Source organism: Helianthus annuus, chromosome 17, assembly GCF_002127325.2.
Source record: "Helianthus annuus cultivar XRQ/B chromosome 17, HanXRQr2.0-SUNRISE, whole genome shotgun sequence".
Taxonomy (NCBI): Eukaryota; Viridiplantae; Streptophyta; class Magnoliopsida; order Asterales; family Asteraceae; genus Helianthus; species Helianthus annuus.
In genome coordinates this window covers 157,878,255-157,897,314 of record NC_035449.2, presented here as the reverse complement: position 1 = coordinate 157,897,314, position 19,060 = coordinate 157,878,255, and the positions used below count along the sequence as shown (strand labels likewise).

General features: G+C 41.5%; 1 protein-coding gene and 1 long non-coding RNA gene across 7 annotated transcripts; both read right to left on the bottom strand.

Moving 5' to 3' along the window:
• Window positions 1-324: 324 nt before the first annotated feature.
• LOC110921853 lies at window positions 325-3,193 on the bottom strand. 6 transcript variants are annotated; one of them, XR_004885650.1, is made up of 9 exons: window positions 3,063-3,193; window positions 2,670-2,741; window positions 2,366-2,451; window positions 2,095-2,289; window positions 1,913-1,980; window positions 1,704-1,838; window positions 1,454-1,544; window positions 1,085-1,316; window positions 325-721 (listed from the first exon to the last, which is right to left on the bottom strand). It is a non-coding gene; the product is annotated as an uncharacterized LOC110921853 (long non-coding RNA). The 6 variants fall into 6 exon arrangements; XR_002582696.1 differs by having other exon boundaries at window positions 2,940-3,187; XR_002582692.2 differs by lacking the exon at window positions 2,366-2,451.
• Window positions 3,194-8,920: 5,727 nt separating this feature from the next.
• LOC110925046 (uncharacterized mitochondrial protein AtMg00810-like) lies at window positions 8,921-10,233 on the bottom strand. Its single transcript, XM_022169018.1, has 2 exons — window positions 9,917-10,233; window positions 8,921-9,764 (listed from the first exon to the last, which is right to left on the bottom strand). Exons 1-2 carry the CDS (start codon window positions 10,231-10,233, stop codon window positions 8,921-8,923), a joined length of 1,161 nt encoding a protein of 386 aa, XP_022024710.1.
• Window positions 10,234-19,060: the final 8,827 nt, after the last annotated feature.

Below are 19,060 nucleotides of genomic sequence, written 5' to 3'. Positions count from 1 at the left end.
CCTGCAAGCACCTTTTTTTTTTCCTTTCTTAAGCTTTATAGACAGTTAATGCATAAACTCCTAAAAGATTATTAAATACTATATTATTATGATCATAATTAAACTTCGAAATATGATGATTTGGGAAGTTTTGCTTGTTTTGTACACACTTTGTGTGGCTTTCAACCCGTTTGACCTATCTCCACTGTAACAAAGATTATCCATTTTGACCCATTAGAGACAAAGTACAACCCAAGTTAAAAAAAATCGTTTTGAACACACTTCGAGTTACTTAGCTGCATTAAAATAAATCCTATTTAATATATAATTGTCCAATAAACCAAACAAACTAAATAGTGGGTATGTACTGCAATAAACATCATCATAGTTTAACATTATTGTCTCAAACAGAACTACACGACCCCGCGATTTATGGTTGCAAAAAAAAAAATCTCCGAATTCAAACAATTCCGCATACTTATACCAAGTTGTCATAATGAAAAGATTTTCACAAACGTATACCAAGTTAATCTAGGTAGTCAAAGGCTCAAGGTGCAAAAGATGAGCTAGTCGGCTAAGCTAAAGGCACGTAAGCGATGCCCCAAAGCAAGCAGGGCGCATGTGTATTCCACACAGGTTCAGACTTCAGAGCTGGTTCAAGCCGGTTTTTAGAATGGTTCACCGCGCCTGCGTACTTAGGTTTTCAGAATGTTTCACCTCGCTTGGGCGCCTAGGCGTGCACCTTCCAATACAAAGAAGTAAACATAAACTAATATTTGTTTGTAAATTTATATAAATACTCACAACTACAAACTTTAGACCTAAATTGACCCCTTTAAGGAAAATATACTTTTCTAACCTTCAAAATAACCAGCTTTTATACCCAAAACAACAAAATCCATACCTATTTCAATATTTAAACACCGAAGATCTATGCATCAAACGGCGTCTCTTTTTTTAAACTAAGAGAATGTTGAATTCACCAATTATATATGTAGACTGCAATACAATTCTAATATCATGCCAAATAATATCATTGAGAAACAAACTACGTTAACCATCAAAAATAATTAAATATAAAAAGCATCAATTGAGCGTTATGTACCTTCCTGAACCTCTTAGCCAGCAGCACGTTCACCAGAAGATAAATTGGACCGGAATCGCATCTGCAGCTAATCTAGCCTTAAAACCCTTGAACCGTCGACGCTGATTCGGTTACGGATAACGCCGGAGAGTGGCTGTGGCCGCTAGCCACCGTTGTTGCCGCTGCTTAATCGCCATAAAACACCATCATCGTGTTCGCCGGCTACCACAAACACCGTTGTTCGTGGGTAAAACTGTAACAAACGAAATACATCCAAATAGTAAGGCTTTTTATTTGTAGGTACAGATGTAAAACTAATGCATACATTTCAATAACAAAATCAAAGCCCTATAGATCATAAAAAAATCTATGATGCAAATAACACTATACCTTCACGTAATAATCTTTCCAGACTCGGCGAGCGATCTGATTTCCTCCCAAATCGGATTCAGAATTCATTTAGTTATCGCTGCACGAGAACCTGTAGGTATACAAAACCGATACATGATCAGGTAGATAATAACAAAAAAAATACGTCCAAATAGTAGTCGGTATTTCCGCATAAATACAGAATTTTCCATTGTTCTTAGTGCTAGGGGTGTTCACGATGCAACTCGGTCGGTTTTAATGAAAACCATACCGTCTGGGTTGGTTGATTCAGCAAGATTGGCCTAACCGGTGGTCTCAACCTACAGTAGCCCACTCTGATTGCAGGTTCTGTGGTTCAAGCTGCTATCTTAAACGCTCCTATCTCATCAATCTTTGAGTTCTTATGCTGCAAAATTAACAGGATAACCAATAAGAAAAACAAGAAAATCACAAAACGCAATATAAAGACATCCAAATTACCTTACTTTTCTTCTGCTTGTGAGTGTCACTGACATCTTCGTTTCCATAATTCCATCATGCTTCCTTTTCTGAAACAGTTTAAAATAACACCATCAGAATCTCAAGCGGAAAACTAATATTAATGTCTGAATCGGTGTTAAGTAGTTGTCGATTTTGCGTGCAGAATGTCAAAAGCATCTAACCTTGTCATGATGACTGCTTTTATCCTTCTTTTTTTCTTTGCCCTTATCTTTATTTCGATCTTTATGACGATGTTTATGTTTTTTATGCTCTTTGTCCTTGTCTCGGTCTTTGTCCTTGTGCCTTTTATGCTTCTTTTCCTTGTCCTTTGATTCACTTCTTGATTTTCCAGCGATAGTGGGCATCCCTTTCTCGGACTATAAAACAACACAACGCATATTAGATTAAAAAACTACAAAATCATAATAGAAAGCAACAAACATAATAACTAACCTAAACTTCAACAGTAGATAAATTCAACAATCTGTCTCTAGAAGACAGTTCTAAAAACATATCATTAAATCCTAAACCGAAAAAACCTGAAATATAAACATTTAAACCTTGAATTTATACAGGTTACAACAACTTCATAGCTACCAAACAGTACAAACACTCATAACACAACCTCCAACTCCTTTTTTAACAGAGTATAAACAATAAACACACGCACCAAAAAAATTATTTTGAGCATATCCAGAGTAATGTACAGTACGCAAAATCAATAAAGATACAAAAAAGTATATAAACGATAACAAACCTCGTCTTCAAGCACACTGCTAATGGTTCTTAAGTTGCTTCATTTTTTCAGCACCATCTCTCACACAAAACCCTTGAAAAAAAAAACAATTAAACCTCTAAATCCAGATTACACAAAAGGTACGAAACAAAATTACAGCCTAAAAGGCTGAAACTACAAACACAACGTACAAACAGTTTTGAAGCGAAAAACTATGAAATAGGAAGGGGTTTGAGAAATATTTAGGGTGTAGGTATCTCCGATATGAACAGATACTGCATCGGATCATACCTAATCGGAGTGTTTTGGTTCCGAACGGCATGGAAGCCCTAGATTTTAACTCGGAACATATCCGACCACCCTTTCCACCATCTCCATTAAGTTTAGGGTTGATAGGAAGAAGATATTGTGTACCAGATGTAAGATCCTTCTGAGTAGCAGCTTGAATCGCCTTGGAGGAAAACCCTAGTTCCAGATCCAGATCTGGAATCGAGAGAGAGAGAGAAGCAGGGAAGCGGGCGATTTTGAAATGTCTTGAAATTGTGAAACCCTAATGTATACCGTGTTTTTTAGTAGAAGGGTATAAGTGGAAAATGATATTTTCTAGTGCTTAAAAGACTTGTACATCATGCTTTAGGGGTGTTTTAAGGAAATTACAATGACCTTAAGAAGTCCTTTGGATATGTATATTATATATAGTATAGATATATAATACTATAAGTCTAGTCTAAACTTTTAATACCCATTTTTTTAGTAGTCTAAGAAGTGTTTAAAAACCCTTAGATCTTGTAGTTAATGGTTGAGATCAAAACGACCTAAATGTAAATTATTTTTTTATAATTTGGGACTGATTTGAAACATTATAGGGCTAAGAGTGCCTTTTTATGTGATGAAAATAAGGAAACGTATTAGCAAAAGTAAACAACCATTAAAAAACTCCTACATTCATGGCTTTCCCTACAATATTGGAATTATGGAAAAAAGATAAGAAATATCAGACATCTTCTTCCTCTTTTTTTCCTTTGAAACATTGAGGATTCGCTAATTTCAACGATCGACGGTTTTTTAGGGAAACGATTGAAAAACAACATGCTCATAGTGTCCTATGGCATCTAGTGAAGCTACAACTAACATATCTATGGCATCCAGTGAAGCAACTGTATTAAGATTGAAGGCGTGGTGTTTTAAACATTTGGAAACATTGACTATGATTCAAGTCATGGTGTTTTAACACCTGGAATTTGAAAGTATTGTATTGATATTACAGTCAAGGTGTATTATGATTCAAGTCATGTTGTTTTTGGAATCTGAATGGTGTTTTATATCTTCAAAATAATCAAAATCATTCCAGATTTTAAACACTATGTTGTATTAGGATTCAAGTCGTGGTGTTTTTTGGAATGATCAAAATCATTCCAGATGTTATACACTATGACTGTATTAGGATTCAAGCCGTGGTGTTTTTTGGAATTCGTATGGTGTTTTATACCTACGAATTAACAAAAATGTTGATACTAGATTTCGAATAATACTTGATACTTGTAACCAGATTTCGAAATAACGTAATATATGGAATATATGGTTTCCTAAAATCCCTCAAAATAGTTTTGGAAAGATTTTGTGAATTAAATTGATTTTATTTGAAATTATCATATTACCCTTAAACTCTAATTTTAATTAAAGACACATTTACCCACCATGTTATTTCTTACACTTCTCAAACAAACCACCCTTTTTACAGGAACATCCATCCATCCATCCATAAGTGCTTTTGTTCAACAATGGTTCGAGAATTATCATGATTCTCCATAAGTAACCACCTTCCAACCATTGCGACCCTTCGGTTGAACAAACAACAACTTAACCATCATAGGCGACCCGTGGTTTGATTTTGTGTGAAACAATGAGCAACGAACAAACATTTCTACCCATTCGAACTTAATTGTACCTTGCGCTATTTCTAGTTCTGAATCATTTATTTGTACCAAACCATCACGATTCTTGAATGCCGGGTGACTCATCTGTTGGACTTGCGACCCCTCTGAAATTGTTTTCGCCCTTTCCCTCAAATTATATTGTTAGAACCGTTGAGAACCATACAAAAGAAACATCGAACTTTATCGATTTAAAGATAGATAGGAAGGTTAGTCACTTATAAACTTATTTCTTGTTTCATTTTATTCCAAGGTGGTACAACTTTACTATAAATAAAAAGTTAATTTTTTAAGTGATAATAGAGAGTCTCCTAATTGAAATAGCAAACTTCAATCTGTTATCTGTTCTGATAAGTGATATGAGACATGGAAAGGTCTATAGTCTAGGTTAGTGGACTTCACCAAGTTAGTGTGCTAGGTTAGTGAACAAGCTCAAGAATGCAATCTTAGATAAAACATCATGAAGATTTATAAAAATGTTTAATTATTATTAATGTGTGTAACTTTTTTTTTCTTTTGTTATAAAATAGTTGTAATAACCAACATACATGAAAATCAACAAAAATAATTCATGAGAGATTTATAAAATGATAAAAAATAGGCCTTTAGAATAATAAATAGTACATAAAAAATAGGCCTTTAATGTTTGTGGGTCAGGATCTAGAGAAAACAGTGGAAAGTGTGAGAACGGAGATGTCACACCCCCAAAATCCACCCACGGAGTACCACCGCTTGGAGGCGTGACATGACCAGGATCAAGCCACCAATCATATTGAACATAGTATTTAAATAATAAAAGTAATCAATACAACCCATCACGATATGACTGGTGTTTAACAAAACATAATTTGAGTAGCGGAAGCATAAGTATGTAAACCCAAAGTAAATCATAAGTTCAAAATGTTTAAACGTTTAACATGGCATCCACGATCCATGTCCCACATTGACCTGCTTCTCCCTGTGCAAGCTCCATATGTACCTAAGGTCCTGCAAGGCATGCAGCAGAGAGTCAACAACTAGTTGAGCGAGTTCACAGTTGATAGTTCAGTAATTGTAACGGTATGAGTAGCTTTATGTTCGTTTATTAAATCATGTATCGTATTAGTTTGCATCGCGGCCCTCTAGGCAGGTATGCGAAGATTAGGGGAAGTTTTCCCAAGTATTCTAGACTAGGTATATTTGTATCGCAGCCACCCGGCATGTGTGCGAAGTTTAGTGCGTGGTTCGCAGCCATCCCAGGCATGTGTGCGAAGATTTGTTCTATTAGTAGCACTAGTCTAGTCGTATCTTATCAATAACCCTTCCTCACCCGAGGACCATATCATTAAGTTCCATTAGCTAGGTAAGTACAAGTAAATCATCTAATCCCATTCCCACCCTGGGAACCCCATGCCTTGGCTGTGTGAACTCACCTTGGTTTGCACGTCAGATACACAAAAGGTTTCTTGAACTAAGAGTGGTTAACCACGTCCTAGCAGGGTTACCATACAAGTCAGGTTTTGACTCAAGCATAGCACATAGGTTTACACATAATCTAACAAGTTATGTACACGTAATGATCATGGCAAACACGTATTGATCATAGAAATCACGTATCCCACCTTAGTAGTCAAGTTCGTATCAAACTAACACTTGTACGAACCCAAAGATAATGCACAATAAACAGGCGGCCCAACCGATTGTGCGATCAGCACAACTTGTGTGATCCACAATGGGTTGTACGATTAGCCCTATGCCCGGCCCAATAACATAAGTAGTCCAATAACATATCGGCCCAATTAAATAATGTATAAGTGGCTTGTGCGGTCCGGTTAACCTTGTACGATCCGGACAGCTTGTGCAATGGTGGTTTGGGCTTGTTCGGCCCAACAGCTTAACAACATTCAACATACGTGTGTGGCCCAACATCCTGTGCGATCGGCAGCGGCTTGTGCGATCCACAAGATGTTGTGCGATCATGCATAACTAAACGTAATGTGCAATTGGTCTTGTGCGTCCGGCTTGTGCGATCAGATCAGGTCTTGTATGACCTGATCTTGTGCGACCGAGAGGAACTTGTGTGCTTGACAACTTGTGCGATCGGTTAAAAGGGTTCCGAATATCATGCCTTATCGGTTACAAACATTCAAAGTTTCCAAGTTTACAATTTGTCAATCAACAGTTTCTATTCTAGCAATCATCGATCAAACAAGGTTGTTACAACCAATTCACATAAACCTAATCAAAGCATGAACACTAATTTATCGATTCACGTGAACATGTAGCCGATTACATCATCATAACCCGATTCACTAGAACATCAACCAGCTAACAATCCGAATCATAGAAACATAACAGCGGATTTACATCTACATCAAACCGATTCATATGGACATTATATCAACTTACACATGTGGCCGATTAGCTTATTATCACATCATGATTCCTTGTACAACATATGATAACAGTGACTAATAAGAACCCTAATCACTAAACAAGATCAACATATAGCAATATCCAATCATCAATCATACAACCAAAATAATAACGAAACACTAACCGGATGAAAGTAGAGATAGGTGATCCGAACAAGGGTCCTCGATGGAACGGGTGTGCTTGCCGTCGGGTTTGAGAGAGAGAGGATGAGAGAAAACTAGGGTTTTGTGTGAGAGTGTTTTGAAAAAAGTATGAGAAAGTTACTAACACCCTAGTGTTATGCGTGCAAGGTGGGTGGGCCGAGCCCTCTATTGGGTCGCCCTTGGTCCGTGTATAAAGATAAGGCCCGGATGGGTTTGTGCGATCGGGTGTGAGTGGTGTATTTGGGCCGATTGCATACATACATACATACAAGTACAAATTAAACATAACATTCATTTAATCAACAAGGTTCACATAAGCACGTAACGTTACACAAAGTAGGTTCGAATTACGAGTTGTCACATTATCCCCAACTTAAAAGAAATTTCGTCGCGAAATTTGGTACGTACTCACTGAGGAAGCTAGTTAAGTTGCATGGTTTTCCTGGGGTGTCACATCCTCCCCCCGTTGATCTGGAATTTCGTCCCGAAATTCCGTGGTAGCTTCAGCCTCAGTAGTAGGTGTACTGTTCGCGAACAATTGAGGATATTTTTGCTTCATTTCATCTTCACGTTCCCAGGTGTACTCTGGGCCACGACGGGAGTTCCAACGAACTCGAACAAGAGGGATTCTCTTGTGCTTGAGGACCTTAACATCCCGGTCCGTGATTTCAACTGGTTCCTCGACGAAGTGCAACTGATCGTCGATAGTGAGCTATTTCAAAGGAATTATGAGGGTCTCATCTGACAAGCATTTCTTCAGATTCGACACGTGGAAAACGTTGTGAACTGCCCCGAGTTTTGCTGGTAGGTTCAGTCTGTAGGCTACTTTGCCTATTCTTTTTATGATCTCGAACGGTCCGACATACCGCGGATTGAGTTTGCCCCATTTGCCAAAACGTACCACACCCTTCCAGGGTGAGACTTTAAGTAAAACCCGGTCCCCGACCTGAAATTCCAGAGGTTTCCTACGCTTATTGGCGTAACTCTTCTGACGGTCACGAGCCGCCACCATGCGTTGCCGTATCTGTGCAATCTTTTCCGTGGTGTCCACTATAAGTTCTGGACCCGTGATCTGACTATCCCCCACCTCTGCCCAACAGAGAGGTGACCGGCATTTACGCCCGTACAACGCCTCGAATGGAGCGGCTTGAATGCTGGTGTGATAACTGTTATTGTACGAGAACTCCACCAAAGGGAGATGCTTTTCCCAGCTGTTGCCGAAATCAATAACACATGCTCGAAGCATGTCTTCTAAGGTTTGAATCGTGCGCTCAGACTGTCCATCCGTCTGAGGGTGATAAGCCGTGCTCATATCTAACCGAGAGCCAAAAGCCTTGTGCATTGCTTGCCATAGCTCTGAAGTGAATCGTGCATCGCGATCTGAAATGATAGAGGTGGGCACCCCGTGCCTTGAGACTACTTCCTTCAAGTATATGTCTGCTAGTGTGGAAAACTTGTCTGTTTCTGAATGAATAATGATTGTTTGTATTTCCCATGAATGACAAGAATTACATCAGACAATATATAAGAAGAGAAGTTACACATAAGGACCTACATAAACCAAGATAAAGCAATAGCAACCCTACACTTTAGTATTATCTAACATCCCCCCGCAAGCTGAACGGTGGTGGACCAATGCGAAGCATTTGACGAAAGGTGTTAAATTGAGAACTTGGAAGACTTTTTGTAAAGATATCAGCCACCTGAAGCTTGGTAGGAACAAACTTAGTTGCAAGTTTTCCCGCAGCAACCAACTCTCGTAAGAAGTGATAATCAATATCTATATGTTTAGCCCGCTTGTGTGAGACTGGGTTTTGAGTGAGAAAAATGGCACTTTGATTGTCACAAAGGAGGGTTGGACGTTCTGGAGGTAACGCATGAAGTTCTTGAAGAGATGAGTCAACCAAACAATTTCAGTAGCAGTATTCGCGATGGCTCTGTATTCCGATTCACAACTGGACCGAGCAACAGTTGGTTGCTTTTTAGCACTCCACGAAATTAAATTACCTCCCAAGAAAATAGAGTAACCATAAGTGGATCGCCTAGTGTCCAGGCAGCGAGCCCAATCAGCATCGGAGTATCCAAGTAATGAAGTGTGAGTGGGCCGACTGCAGTGTAATCCAAAAGCAATGGTTCCCTTAAGGTAGCGCAGTATTCTTTTGACTTCCTGAAAGTGAGCACTGGTGGGAGCATGAAGAAACTGACTAACTTGATTTACCGCATATGCAATGTCAGGTCTCGTGATCGTCAAATACTGGAGAGCACCTACAATGGAACGATAGTGTGTAACATCCGGAAATGAAGTACCTGTAGAAACAAAAGACACATTGGTGCTTAAAGGTGTTGGTGCAGGTTTAGCATCCAACATCTTAGCACGGTTCAAAATATCCAAAGTATATTTAGATTGATTTAGGAAAAGACCATGTTGAGTGTAGGTAACCTCCAATCCCAAAAAGTAGTTGAGTTTCCCAAGATCCTTTATGGCGAACTCTTTGTTTAGACAAGAAATGAAAGAGGTCATGATGGATGGTTGGTTTCCTGTTATAATGAGATCGTCAACATAGACAAGAAGGTACATAACACAAGAGTCACGCTTAAAGATAAACAACGATGGGTCCGCTCGACTGCAAGAAAATCCATAAGTTGTAAGAAATAGGCTGAGACGATGAAACCAAGCCCTGGGTGCCTGTTTTAGCCCATATATAGCTTTGTTCAGCTTACACACATGAGACGGAAATTGAGAGTCAACAAAACCCTTCGGTTGTTCTATATAAACATTTTCTGTAAGATGCCCATGTAAGAAAGCATTTTAACATCCAATTGATGGAGCTTCCAGCCGTTTATAACGGCTAAGGCAAGAACAGTGCGCACAGTGGCAGCTTTAACAACAGGACTAAATGTGTGAGAATAGTCAAGTCTCGGAATTTGAGTAAAACCTTGTGCTACCATTCTCGCTTTGTAACGCTCAATAGATCCATCAGCTTTGAATTTAGTTCTAAAAATCCATTTGGAACCAACCACATTAACATTGGGTGGACGAGGAACAAGTGTCCATATATTATTTTTACAAAGAGCAGAAAATTCGCTTTCCATTGCTTGCACCCATTTTTCATCTTTTGAGGCAGCATGGTATGTAGTAGGGTCAGTAGTGGCAAATAAAGCTCGATGAAGAGGAAGATTTCCGTATGTGCCAAATCAACACGATGACGGGGTTTAAATATTCCGGATTTAGCACGGGTTATCATTGGGTGAGACGAGATAGGTGGAGGAGCAGGGGCAGGAATGTCATTTGGAGGTGAGACCACACTTGTAGGACCAGTGGAAGAGGTGGGTGAAGACGGTGGAGTGGTTGATGGAGTTGTGGAGGGTGTGGAAGTAGAAGATTGGTTTAAGGGAATTGAGTCTAAGGGTGTAGAGTGAGATGGGCCGATGATTTCTGGGCCACGAGGGTTAGGCTGAGATGGGTTGCAAGTATGTGAATCGGATATTGGGCCGAAAGTAGGCTGGGAGTCGTTGGGTGAGTTATGATTTTCAAGGTTTAGAGTAGGGTTAAACGGGCCGATATTTTGGGCCATGGGGGGTGGAAAAAGCGGAACAGTGATGGGAGTGTTATGTGACGTTAGGTTTGGTGTTGGTTCGCTTGTTTTTGTGGGAGAGGGTTCTAATAGGTGTGGAGTTGGTGGTTGATTAACATCAGAAAAGGTAGTCACCTCAAGTTGAGAAATAGATGATACATTGGTGGTGTTGTCAAGAGGGAAGTGATCTTCATCAAAACGAGCATTACGGGTGACATATATTCGAGAGGTGCATGGATCAAGACAACGGTACCCTTTATATTTAGAGCAATACCCAACAAAAATGCATGGGATGCTCCTAGGGGATAATTTATGAGGAGCATAATCACGAAGGTATGGGAAGACACGACAACCAAATGACCGTAAAGAGGAATAATTTGGTTTTTGATGGTAAAGGATTTCAAATGGTGATTTTCCATGGAGCAATGTAGTTGGTAGATGATTTATTATAAACACAGCCGAAGAAAAAGCATCAACCCAATATTGAGCAGGAAGTTTGGCATGAAACAACATGGCCAAACCGGTCTCAACAATATGCCTATGCTTCCTTCAACACGACCGTTTTGTTGAGGAGTATATGGACACGACATACGATGAAACGTGCCATTTTGTTCAAACAAACTTCGTACACGATTATTAGTAAACTCTGTGCCACCGTCACTTTGAAAAGTTTTTATTTTTGAAGAAAATTGAGTTTGAACAAACGGTATAAATATAGACAAAGCTTCAACAAAATCCGATTTTGCCCGTAATGGGTATAACCAAGTAAATCGGGAGTAATCATCAACAAACGCCACATAATATAAGAAATTATCAATAGATTTGACCGGGGATGGTCCCCATAAGTCGCAGTGAATTAATTCTAATGGCGAAGAAGCGCGTTTGTTATTAAAAGCAAAGGGTTGCCGTTTTGATTTGGCAAGTTCACATGGACTTCAAAGACCGGGTTTAGGTAATACTGAAGTAAATGACAAAGAACCATTATTATGAAGTAAAGAAACTATATCAAAATTGACATGCCCAAGTCGAGAATGCCATATTTCAAAAGAAGCTTTAGGACACGTGTGAGATGACACGAGAGCTTCATGATTGTCGCGAAGAACATAAAGGCCGTCTTCACGGCATCCCCTGGCTATTGTTCGCTTGGTTTGGCGATCCTGAATGTAAAAATATGGATGTGAAAAAAACGACATCAACCGGATTATCTTCAGTTAATTTACCAATAGAGAGGAGATTTTTTGTGAGATTTGGAACAACTAAAACGTTATTAAGGGCAAGATTACCAAGCAGCTTAGTGCTACCAATATGAGAGATGCGTAACGAATTACCATTACCAAAATAAACTCTTTCATTACCTTGAACCGGGGTAGAATTCTGAAGAGAGGTTGATGTAGGAAGCATGTGTGTGGTAGCTCCCGTATCGGATGTCCGGTCTGGAACAGTGGTGTTTAGATGACACTGAGCATGAAAAGCTTGAGCAAGCTGGTCATCAGAGGGCTGAGCTGAGGCAGCAAATGAGGCAAGATGGTAACATTGAGATGCAAAATGCCCGGGTTTGCGACATAACTGACAAGTGGGAGGCCTATAATTTTGATACATTTGCTGTCCAAAATGGTACTGTTGCTGCCCAAAATTATGTCTTTGAAACCCACGATAGGATGGCCTGTTGGGCCTGTTGGGCCGAAAAGATGACATGTTGGATCGTGGCCTGTATGTGTGATTGGCAGGAGGATTTTGTCCACGCAAGTTCTGATTGTTTATGGGTCTTGTAGGCTGGGCAATAAAAGCCACAGAAGGTGGTGTGGGCTCAGACTGAAGGTTTTTAGCAAAGAGTTCGTGACTCTCAGCGCTAGCTAATAAATCAACAAAGTTTGGTATGGGACGGATAGTTCGAATAGTGGTGGAAAAACTTTCAAAAGGCTTACCAAGCCCACATAAAAACCAATGGAGTTGATCCATTGAGTCCACGGGATGCCCAATCGCGTGAAGTTGGTCACAAATCGCCTTAAATTCGCGGCCAAATTCAGTCACGGTTTTATCACCCTTTTTAAGGGCACGTAAATTGTCACGTAAATTTTGTACCCGTTCGACAGAGGTGTTACAGAAAGCCGCTTCAAAGGCAACCCAAATATCCCGAGCCGTGTTTAACCCGATTGTCACAGCAAGAGCTTCTTCAGTCAAGGAGGCGTTAATAATGATTGTGGCTTGTTGTTCAGCTTGTAGCCAAGAAATATATTCTGGGTTGGTTTCTTCTTTGTCTTTGTTAGAAATCGTTGGTGGAGGAGCAGATTGCGATCCATCCACATGAGGCACCTGGTGATTAATGGCAAGAATGGGTAACATTTGTGTACGCCAATATATATAGTTGGAACCTGAGAGCTTTATGGCTATCATAGTGGCCAAGCCATTCATTGGGAGAGTGATATTGCTTGATGAGGAGGCCATGGGAGAGAAGAAAAAAAAACAAACAGAGGAGTAGGAGGATGAAATCGAACAGAAAGATGAAAGAGAGGGAGGACAGGAAAGGGAAGAAGAAGTGAAAAAGGTGGGAGAGAATGGGAGGGGTTGGACTCAAAGGAAACTCAACCACATGGGTTGGCTCGATACCATGAATGAATAATGATTGTTTGTATTTCCCATGAATGACAAGAATTACATCAGACAATATATAAGAAGAGAAGTTACACATAAGGACCTACATAAACCAAGATAAAGCAATAGCAACCCTACACTTTAGTATTATCTAACAGTTTCTTTGATTGCCAGGAAATGAGCAGACTTGGTGAGTCGATCCACGATCACCCAAATAGTATCGTTTCCACGTTGAGATCTAGGCAGACCTGTAACAAAATCCATGGAAATTTCCTCCCATTTCCACTGTGGTATCTTCGGTTGCTGAAGTAAGCCTGCTGGTTTCTGATACTCTGCCTTGACTTTTGCACAAGTCAAGCACTTGCTGACGTAGGTAGCGATGTGGGCCTTCATGCTAGGCCACCAATACGTTGTTCTGATGTCGTGGTACATTTTATCTGAACCTGGATGTACCGAGTAGCGAGACTTATGTGCTTCGTCCATTACAAGCTCGCGTAGACCGCCATAAAGTGGGACCCAAATACACCCCGTTACATAATAAGCACCGTCTTCCTTCTGTTCTAACCGTTGCCGTGAGCCACGTAGGGCTTCAGCCCTGACGTTTTCCAGTTTCAATGCTTCTACCTGAGCATCTCGTATCTGTGCAGGAAGTCCAGACTGAATAGTAAGCTGTAGTACTAGCACGCGTCTAGGTAAAGTGTCTTTTCGACTGAGAGCGTCAGCCACAACGTTGGCTTTGCCTGGATGGTACTTGATGGCACATTCGTAGTCGTTCAGCAGTTCGACCCATCGACGTTGACGCATGTTCAATTCCTTCTGCTTGAAGATATGCTCGAGACTCCTGTGATCGGTGTAGATAGTGCACTTGGTACCGTACAGGTAGTGTCGCCATATCTTAAGTGCGAAAACAACAGCTCCCAGCTCTAAATCGTGCGTCGTGTAGTTCCGTTCATGAACCTTAAGTTGGCGCGAAGCGTAAGCAATAACTTTATCCCGTTGCATCAATACACAACCAAGCCCCTGTATCGATGCGTCACAATAGACCACAAAATCGTCTGTGCCTTCTGGCAAAGAGAGGATAGGTGCACTGCAAAGTCTATCCTTTAAGTGCTGAAAAGCGGTTTCCTGAGTATTTCCCCAACGGTAGGTGACACCCTTCTGTGTCAGTAGCGTAAGCGGCTGAGCAATCTTTGAGAAGTCTTTGATGAACCGTCTGTAATATCCCGCCAAACCCAAGAATTGGCGTATTTCCATTGGTGTACGCGGTGCAGGCCAGTTCCTGATCGAATCTACCTTGGATGGATCAACATGGATCCCATCCTTGTTTACTACGTGGCCTAGAAAGTGGACTTCACGAAGCCAGAAGTCACATTTCGAAAACTTGGCATACAGCTGTTCTGACCGAAGAAGTTCCAAGATAAGTCGTAAGTGCTGCTCGTGCTCCTCCTGACTCTTAGAATAGATCAGGATATCGTCGATGAAAACAATCACAAACTTGTCTAGGTAGGGTTTGCACACCCTGTTCACAAGGTCCATAAATACGGCAGGCGCGTTCGTTAACCCGAACGGCATGACAAGAAACTCGTAGTGGTCGTATAGAGTTCTGAATGCTGTCTTGGAGACGTCCTCATCCCGGACTCTCAGTTGATGGTAACCCGATCTCAGATCAATCTTGGATTAGTAGCTCGACCCTTACAACTGGTCGAATAAGTCGTCTATACACGGAAGAGGATAACGGTTCTTCACCGTCACCTTGTTAAATTCTCGGTAGTCAATGCACATCCTGAAGGTACCGTCCTTCTTTTTCACAAATAACACTGGAGCTCCCCAAGGCGAAGAGCTAGGACGAATAAAGCCCTTTTCCGAGAGCTCCTGTAGCTGTTTTGACAGTTCTTCCAGTTCAGTTGGAGCTAAACGATACGGTGCTCGAGCTATGGGTGCTGCTCCTGGAGCGAGTTCGATTTGAAATTCGACCTGGCGATGAGGCGTTAGACCTAGTAAATCTTCAGGGAACACCTGAGGAAAGTCACGTACAACTGGAATGTCCTCCAATTTCTTTTCCTTCGCTGATGCATCAGTAACGAGTGCCAAAATAGCGGTGTGACCCTTCCGCAAACATTTCTGAGCCTTCAGAAAGGAAAGGAAATGATGCCAACCACAGCACCACTCTTGTCGCCTTGAACTTCGAGAGATTCTTGACCAGTACGGGGAATTCGAATGATCTTCTCGCTGCATAAGATTTCTGCCTGATGTTGGGATAACCAATCCATCCCAATCACGATATCGAAGCTTCCCAAGACTATGGGAATAAGGTCGATGGAGAAAGCTTGACTGGCTAAGACAATATTACAACCCCTGACTACATGCGTGGCTTCTAGACTCTTACCATTAGCTAATTCTACTACATGTTTGGTGGTTAAGAGTGTTGGTGCACGTTTTAACAATTTACTCACTTTCAAAGATACATAACTTGTATCAGCACCCGAATCAAACAAAACAGTAACATAAATATCGTCGAGAAGAAACTTACCCATAACCACATTGGGATCATTCCTTGCGTCGCCCTGACCCAGCACGAAAGCACGACCCCGAGCTTCGTTGCCGTTGTTGTTGTTGTTTCCCCCGTTGTTGTTGTTCCCATTGCCCTGGTGGTTGTTGTTGTTACGATTCTGGTTCTGGTTCAATTGAGGACAATCACGTTTGAAATGACCTTCAACCCCACACTGGAAACATCCCCTGTTGCCCCGCTGTTGCTGCTGCTGCTGCGGGTTTTGTGGAGCTGGTGGTGGTAGTTGCTGATTCTGATTCGCAGGTCGTGAGCTCCTGCAGTCTTTAGCTTCGTGCCCTAACTTGAGACATCTCTGACAACGTTCCTTACAACACCGTCCACTGTGGTGTCTGTTGCACCTATTACACAATGGGTGAATTCCCTGATATCCACCCTGCCCCTGACCACCAGAAGATTGTTGACCCAGACTCTGGTAGTAATTTATCTTGCGCTGCTGTGCTTGAGACTGAACGGAAACTGATCCTTTGCTGGAATCCTCATCCCATTTCCGTTTGTTGTCGCTGGGTGTAGCAGGAGTAGCAGCTGGAGTGGTAGCACTGACGCGTTTGGGCAGCTTGTTCTGTTCCACCGCCTGATCCGTGAGGCGATGAGCAAGACGTTGAATGTCTTGGATATTGTCGAGGTTTGCCGATGTAACATGGCTCTGAATTTCTGATGCTAGACCCTTGAGGTACAACTCGATGCGTTTGATTGGAGGGTCCACCATGGTTGGACACAGGATGGCCAGCTCGTTCGACCATTTCGTATAAGCTTCAATTTCCGACCCCGTCATTTTCAGATGATAAAGCTCCACTTCCAACTTGTGGATGTCATCACGCGTGCAGTATTCTCTTTTGATGAGTTCCTTGAAATCATTCCAAGGGGTGGCGTTAGCAGCTGCCAGCCCTAGAATCTGTACTTGCGCGTTCCACCAAGTCAACGCAATTCCTTCCAAAGTACCAGTGGCGTATTTCACCCTGCGAGCCTCAGGGCATTCACGCATTTCGAACACCGACTCGAGCTTCTCAAACCAATGGAGGAGTCCTACTGCTCCTTCAGTGCCACTAAACGTGCTTGGACGACAGTCCATGAAGTTCTTGAAAGTGCAAACAAGTTGTTGTGCGGGTTGACCTATTGTGTACGAATAGGACAGAGTTAAACACATGAGTTGGTTTAGGAGTATAGGATCTAAAGATCCTAGTGTGAGTTATGACTACAGGATATACCTCCTGCTTGTGCGGCTGCAAGTGCCGCAACAATTTGTTCGTTAATGAGAGCCGTCAACTGGGCTGGAGTCATGTTTACACGTCCAGACATGATCTTCATAGTAAAAGTAGCATAAGTGAGAATGGTTCGCGAGTAGTGTGATGACAGAAGAGTGTAAGCACATAGGTATTCTCATGTAATAGGGTCATGTGTATCTAAGCGTACTTCGAGCAAAGTTCTATGAAATTCTAGCAAGTAGGTAATAAACATAAACCATATTACCTAGGATGTTGAGTCTTGCACGTGGAGCGAAGCGTCGTTGTGGATCGTTGAGAGCACTGTTCTGGTTATAGTCTGGTTTTAATAAAAACGTTTTCCCCTTATTAAAATCGAGTTCTCTATAAACAATGGCTCTGATACCAATCTGTCACACCCCCAAAATCCACCCGCGGAGTACCACCGCTTGGAGGCGTGACATGACCAGGATCAAGCCACCAATCATATTGAACATAGTATTTAAATAATAAAAGTAATCAATACAACCCATCACAATATGACTGGTGTTTAACAAAACATAATTTGAGTAGCGGAAGCATAAGTATGTAAACCCAAAGTAAATCATAAGTTCAAAATGTTTAAACGTTTAACATGGCATCCACGATCCATGTCCCACAACGACCTGCTTCTCCCTGTGCAAGCTCCATATGTACCTATGGTCCTGCAAGGCATGCAGCAGAGAGTCAACAACTAGTTGAGCGAGTTCACAGTTGATAGTTCAGTAATTGTAACGGTATGAGTAGCTTTATGTTCGTTTATTAAATCATGTATCGTATTAGTTTGCATCGCGGCCCTCTAGGCAGGTATGCGAAGATTAGGGGAAGTTTTCCCAAGTATTCTAGACTAGGTATATTTGTATCGCAGCCACCCGGCATGTGTGCGAAGTTTAGTGCATGGTTCGCAGCCATCCCAGGCATGTGTGCGAAGATTAGTCATATTATCGCAGCCAACACCGGCGTGTGTGCGAAGATTTGTTCTATTAGTAGCACTAGTCTAGTCGTATCTTATCAATAACCGTTCCTCACCCGAGGACCATATCATTAAGTTCCATTAGCTAGGTAAGTACAAGTAAATCATCTAATCCCATTCCCACCCTGGGAACCCCATGCCTTGGCTGTGTGAACTCACCTTGGTTTTCTCGGCAGATACACAAAAGGTTTGTTGAACTAAGAGTGGTCAACCACGTCCTAACAGGGTTACCATACAAGTCAGGTTTTGACTCAAGCATAGCACATAGGTTTACACATAATCTAACAAGTTATGTACACGTAATGATCATGGCAAACACGTATTGATCATAGAAATCACGTATCCCACCTTAGTAGTCAAGTTCGTATCAAACTAACACTTGTACGAACCCAAAGATAATGCCCAATAAATAGGCGGCCCAACCGATTGTGCGATCAGCACAACTTGTGCTATCCACAATGGGTTGTGCGATTAGCCCTATGCCCGGCCCAATAACATAACTAGTCCAATAACATATTGGCCCAATTAAATAATGTATAAGTGGCTTGTGCGGTCCGGTTAACCTTGTACGATCCGGACAGCTTGTGCGATGGTGGTTTGGGCTTGTTCGGCCCAACAGCTTAACAACATTCAACATACGTGTGTGGCCCAACATCCTGTGCGATCGGCACCGGCTTGTGCGATCCACAAGATGTTGTGCGATCATGCATAACTAAACATAATTTGCAATTGGTCTTGTGCGTCCGGCTTGTGCGATCAGATCAGGTCTTGTATGACCTGATCTTGTGCGACCGAGAGGAACTTGTGTGCTTGACAACTTGTGCGATCGGTTAAAAGGGTTCCGAATATCATGCCTTATCGGTTACAAACATTCAAAGTTTCCAAGTTTACAATTTGTCAATCAACAGTTTCTATTCTAGCAATCATCGATCAAACAAGGTTGTTACAACCAGTTCACATAAACCTAATCAAA

Coding starts and splice junctions, on each gene's coding strand:
- LOC110925046 (XM_022169018.1), bottom strand. CDS start 10,233: ATGGAAAGCGAATTTTCTGCTCTTTGTAAAAATAATATATGGACACTT. Junction 9,765..9,916: donor ATGGGCATCTTACAGAAAAT/GTTTATATAGAA, acceptor ATTTTCTTGCAG/TCGAGCGGACCCATCGTTGT.